This window comes from Hylaeus anthracinus, unplaced genomic scaffold (assembly GCF_026225885.1).
Source record: "Hylaeus anthracinus isolate JK02 unplaced genomic scaffold, UHH_iyHylAnth1.0_haploid 11997, whole genome shotgun sequence".
NCBI classification, from domain to species: domain Eukaryota; kingdom Metazoa; phylum Arthropoda; class Insecta; order Hymenoptera; family Colletidae; genus Hylaeus; species Hylaeus anthracinus.
In genome coordinates, this window is record NW_026534344.1 from 15,982,309 (window position 1) to 15,988,313 (window position 6,005).

Sequence of the window (6,005 nt, forward strand, 5' to 3'; positions counted from 1 at the left end):
TATTGATAACTGTATTCCAGCATTACATCTAAACCTAATGCTAACAATTTAGAGTCAATCAATGAATGACGCTCAAAATTTTCATGTTCAACAATTACCTTTGCATAATCCTTAATTTCAGCATTTTGTATAATTTCTATAATCTTGTACTTAGATTCTACCAGGTACAAGTTTTTAGACAGCCAACTAAACATGTGATCGATACAATATTCGAAACCGAACAACTTTTGTACGGTTTTTTCACTCATGAACATAGAGACGGTAGAATTTGTGAGTTTTGCGAGTTTTACGTCGTTTAGTTGTCGGAATTTAACTGTTACATCATTAATGCTTATCGACTCGCCCGAAGTTTCCGATGTATCAGCAAAAATATGCAAAATGTTTGCCTCTTTCGTAGGAGATCTTTCCACGTATCCATAAAAAATTTAATTTCGTTTCCACGAGAGTCTCTTATAGCCAACTCTACGTCGCAGGAACCACCGATTCGAACCCCGATGTCGAGATACTTGTAGAATGTATCCGTCAGGGGATATCTCCTCCCCAGTATGCGCACCACAGGGAGCGTGAAGGCTGGAAGGGACTCGTCTGGGCATCGCCAGATCGAGAACCCCGATGGATCTGATGTTCTACCAATATCCGTTCGAGGTTGCTCGGACAGTGAGGGGAACTTCGGAGAAGTTGGGGGCCCGACTGGCCCAAGTTCACTCATCGCACCTCCACGCGGTGCTCCTGGGCCTCCGCATCAGTAGTCGAGACTCGCTTGCGAGGACCGATTTGCTGAATGCGGAGGGCGAACGCGATGAGTTGGCAAGGTGAGGAGTGGTCATTCCCGCGCGGTGGCCCACTGGGAGTGCTCCCCCCTGTGCGCTGTCTTTGCTTCTGCTGGCCTCAGGAGGGGGGGGGGGGGGGGCTGATGTGTGCTTGCACTGCCGAAGTGGTAGTGCAGCGCGGAATCAGACGCCGGCCCATTCGGGACTTCGACCAAGTAGTTCGCGGTGAGGTGCAGGTGTCGGAGCCTGCACCTGTTACGGGCAGGTGCCCCCCTGTGCGGTATTCCCGGGGGGGTTAAATGCGAAGGACGAGCCCCGGGGAACTGGGGTAGGGGAGCATGTCTTTCGTTAGGCATGTCCCCCGAGGGTACACCCGTTCCCGTCCAGCAGCCTGCCCCGCCGCGCACGATGCGCCGGTAAACCTTAAATCATGGAAAATTTATTTAAAACCGTAGGAAGCAGTGGAGCCGGATCGGCCGGCGAGAGCAGGGGTGGAGTTACTTTGGCTTGGGAAGTCGAGGTGAGTCGACTGGTGGTGGTGGTAGTGGAGAAGGAGCGGAGGGGCAGAGCCTCCGAATCGAGGGTCCTGGGTCCGGGGCAGTTGCGGCAGCCGACACTGCAATGGAGGCTAGTCAGCGAACCCGTGCTGCCGGCTCCTCGCGAGAGGAGGGCCCTCCATGGCCGCGGGTCGTCCTCCACCAGATCGGGGGGAGTCCTCGCGAGGAAGACATGCGGTCGGTAGGCTCGAGGGTGTTGAGCCTCCGGTCGGCGAAGCACGGGATTCCGGCGGTTGATGCGGACGACGCTGACGCCTCTACCGCTCGACCGGACGGGGCGAAAAGGTCCCGCTACCGACACCCGGCCCCTACGGTGGCTATGCGCCGTGAGGCGTTGAGGGGTCCCCTGCAGGGGAGCTGCTGGCCGCTGTGCTTGACGCGAGTCGCGTGGTGGAGGCCACCGCGGCGAGTAGCTCCAACCTAAAGGGCACGGCCATCCGTGCCTTCAAGGACGCGGCCAGGGAGCTGGAGGCGAGGAAAATGCCTCATAGCCCCTGCGATTCTCTCCTCTCGGCGGCGCAGGAACCCACTGGAGAGATGGAGGCTCTCCGGGCGAAGAACGGAGCTCTCTGACGGGAGATCCGGGAACAAAAGGAGTCCCTGAATGCTCTCCGAGGAGAGTTGTTAGCTATAAAGCGCCGGTGGGATGCACCCTCTGCCGGGGGAGCGGGCGCTCTGATGGGCCAGATTGGGGCGCTTATTAATGCGGAATTCGCGGCGATACGCGGGGAGCTCCGACTGGGTCGGCGGTGCCGACGACAGGGGTTCCTCGGGGCGTGGCGATTCCTTCTCCCCCCGTTGGAGGGGGGAAGAGGAGGAAGAAAAAGAAGAAAAAGGCTCCTCTTCTTCTTCCTACCCTTGCTCCTCCGCCGCCGCTTGTGCCTCCTCCACCGAGGGAACCACCTGTGGCTCCGGCCGTGCCTGGGGAAGCATGGACTCAGGTCCTTGGCCGGAAATTCAGAAGGAAGGGAAGTGCCGCGGTAGCCACTCCCCCGGCCGCAACGAAGGCGGCTGGGAGAGCTTCGACGGGGAGGACCCAGAAGAGCGGGCCTCTTCGCGTAGCGCCTCCTCCGCAACGGCGACGGTGACGATCACCGTTCCGAAGGGGAGCAGCGCGACATACGAGGAGGCCGTGCGCGTGACTCGCCGGGGCATTGACCTGGCGGCGCTAGGTATTGAGGCCCTCTCGTGGAAGACGGCTGTGACCGGGGGCCTGATCACTAAGATTCCTGGTGCTGAGAGTGCCGCCAGGGCCGATGCCCTTGTGAACCAAATGAAGACGGTGCTGGGGGGGATGAACGTGATGGTGTCCAGACCCGTCAAGAAAGCGGAATTCCGCCTGACGGGACTGGACATCTCCGGCACCCCCCAGGAGGTAGCGCTGGCGGTGGCAGCCATCGGGAAATGTTTCCCGGATTCCGTAAGGGTGGGTTCTTTTAAGATCCCCCCCCCCCCCTCCGGAATGGGAACTATATGGGTGCAATGCCCGGCCGCGGTGGCTGTCGCCGTTCAGAAGGCGGGCACAATAAGGGTAGGGTGGTCCGCAGCCCGGGTGGTGATGCTGGCCGCGAGACCGCTTCAGTGCTACCGCTGCCTTGCCGTAGGGCACGTTCGGCAGCGGTGCACTGCGACCGTTGATAGGAGCGGCCAGTGTTACCGTTGTGGGGACCCCACCCACAAAGCGGCTAATTGTTCGAGGGCCTCTAATTGCGTGGTTTGCGCTTCGCTTGGGAGGCTTTCGAACCATAAGACGGGGAGCACACCTTGCTCCCCGCCGCCCCAAAAAGAAAGGTCCTGTGAAGGCGGGGGGTGTGGCCCCGCCCCTTAAGCCTAAAGAGAGGGTAGGTGGGGCGGCTGTATCGGCCCTGCCAGCCCTCATTCCGGTTGTAATGGAGGTAGAGGCCTGCCCGACTGTAATACCGGGACAGGCCTTAGAGGGGGTACTTGAGTAGGCGCATTCACGTCTGCCAAGTCTCCCCTTATGTTACTGCAGGCCAACCTTAACAACTGCCGCCGGGCGCGGGATCTTTTCGTCCAATGCCTGGCGGAGTGGCAGGTTGGCCTAGCGGTGGCCGCGGAGCCCTATCGAGTCCCTGAACATCCACACTGGTTCGGGGACGAGGCGGGCTCCGTGGCGATGTGGTGCCGAGTGGGTCGCGGTGTGCCCCCCTGTTAAGATGGGGAAGGTTTTTGGTTGTTGGGTGCTACTGTTCACCAAACAGTGGCTCCGCCGAATTCGAGAGGTATTTGGACCGGCTGGGTGGTATGATGGCCCCGCATTTAGCTGGTCTGGTGCTGGTTCTGGGCGATCTCTACGCCCGATCTACGGATTGGGGGAACCTCAGAACCGGACCTCGCGGCGGAGCCCTAGAATCTTTGCTGGAGGGGCACGGACTACTGGTGTTGAACCGGGGGTCCGTCCCAACATGCGTGAGGTGGAACGGGTGGTCAATCGTGGATATAATGTTGGCCACCCCGGCCGCATCGCGCCGGGTGTCTAATTGGCGGGTGTGGGGAGGGGAAAACCTCTCCGATCACTGCTATATCCTGATGAATGTGGCGGTGGTCTCAGAACCGCCATTGGACACGCCCCTCCGTAGTGGCACCCGTCCAGCGCCCAGATGGGCGCTGAAACGACTCGACAAGGACCTATTGAGGCTCGTTATTATCGGTACTGCCTGGCCAAGGGCCACGGAGTGCGGAGCGGAAGAGGGGGCCGAATGGATCCGGAGCACGTTGCAAATGATTTGCGATGTGGCGATGCCCCGGATTCGGGATCGTCCCCAGAAAAGAAGTGTGTACTGGTAGTTGGGCGAGTTGACCTGTACGAGGCATACAGGTCGGCGGCTGAGGCCCTCAAGCGGGGTATTGCCTCGGCCAAGGCTGTAGCCTGGGATGCTCTCCTGTCAACCGTGACGAAGGATCCGTCGGGGCGCCTTTATAAGCTCATGCTAAATAAACTTCGACCTTGGGCGCCCCCTATAACGAAGCAGCTGGATCCAGAGCTCTTGGGACGTGTCGTCTTTACGTCATTCCCTCCCGATGATTCGGGGTGGGCGGAGACGACACGTCCACCGGCTCCGACCGTTGAATGGTCGGAGGAGCTCTGGGTCAGCCACGGATAGCTATTCCTGGCCATCCGGGCGCGCCAGGACAAAGGCGCCAAAGCGCCTGGTCCAGATGAAGTGCCTGGAAAAATTATGGCCTTGGCCGTGGGCGAGGTCCTCGCCCCGGCGTACATGGAGGTGCTAAATGCCCACATGTCCCGGGGAACCTTCCCCAAGGTATGGAAAAAGGCGAGTCTGGTCCTCCTCCGTAAGAAGGGTAAGCCCGTAGAGTCTCCTTCTGCGTACCGGCCGGTATGTCTCCTCAATGAGGCGGGTAAGTTGTTCGAAAGAATAATTGCCGCCCGCCTCATTGAGCACCTGTCCCAGGGTGGTCCTGATCTCAGCGACGGCCAGTTTGGATTCCGGAGGGGGCGCTCTACAATAGATGGCCTTGAGCGTCTGCGCCTCCTCCGCAAAAGAGCCGTCGCTACGGGCAGGGTGTTGACTGTCGTTGGATATTTCTAACACTTTCAACGCCCTGCCCTGGAGGAAGATAGTAGGGGCGCTCGAATATTTCGAGGTGCCCCTCTATCTCCGCGAGGTGATTCGGGACTACCTTTGCGACAGGGAGGTCCAGTTCACTGGCCGGTCGGGTAATCGGATGAGAAGGGAGATACACCGCGGGGTCCCGCAGGGCTCGGACCTTGGACCGCTACTGTGGGACCTTTTTTTTTTTTTCTTTTTAACGTGAGGAAATGCGTTCACGCACTCCCCCTCATAAGGAGGGGGTACGTCTCCCCTTGATTTAATATCAAGGGGAATACCCACTAAAACCTCACGGTGGCCGGCCACGGCGCATTGGGGAGGGGCACCGGGATCTCTTACGAACGCTACGGGTGCCCCCCGCGCCTCTCCCCCGCAACAAAGGGAGGAGCGCCATCTCCGGTGGGGAGTAAATACCCCCCACCTGACCGCGGGTGCTACAACCGCCGGTCTCGCCTGTCCCTTTTAGTCGCCTCTTACGACAAGCAGGGATTACTATGGGCGTATTCTGTTCCCCGACCCACAGGGAAATATGCCACTATGGGGCAAACGGCCCCCCGCGGCGCAAGCGCCGAGCATGTTCCAAAGGAGTGGGGGGGGCGTTGGGTGACGACCCCCCCCCATGCCCGGCGGCCCTGCTGGCAGTCGGCGAGCCCAAAGCTTGAGCTCGCCGGCTACGTGTGCAGGGCCGCCCTACGCGGCAGACTGCCAGGAGGAGGTGAGAGTTTATGGGGGGGGGGGGGGCAGTCCCCCCTGCGGCAGGGGCGGCAGCTAGCCGCCGTCGCCTGGCCCGCCTCAACCTCCTCCTCTCTATGCGAGCGGGATCGGTGCGCTCCCGCTCGTCATCCTCCTTCCGCGAAACAGTAGTCTCGCAGAAGGAGGACACCGCGTTCTAGGACCTCTCGCTCTCGACCATGGCCGAAACGACGGCCGGGAGCGAGAGGTCCACTCCAATATCTAGGCGAAGTGCCCGCCTCTCTCGCGAGAAGGCTGGAGGAGTCCAGCTCCGCGCCGCACTGGTGGCACGCGGGCGACCCCTTCGCCACCACCTTGCGCAGGTACTCGCCGAAACAACCATGTCCGGTGAG

General features: G+C 60.1%; 1 protein-coding gene across 1 annotated transcript; it reads left to right on the forward strand.

The window, feature by feature from the left end:
* The first annotated feature begins 2,258 nt into the window (after positions 1 to 2,258).
* Positions 2,259 to 4,135, forward strand: LOC128889607 (uncharacterized). Its single transcript, XM_054147339.1, has 3 exons — positions 2,259 to 2,747; positions 3,321 to 3,469; positions 3,550 to 4,135. Exons 1-3 carry the CDS (start codon positions 2,259 to 2,261, stop codon positions 4,133 to 4,135), a joined length of 1,224 nt encoding a protein of 407 aa, XP_054003314.1.
* Positions 4,136 to 6,005: the final 1,870 nt, after the last annotated feature.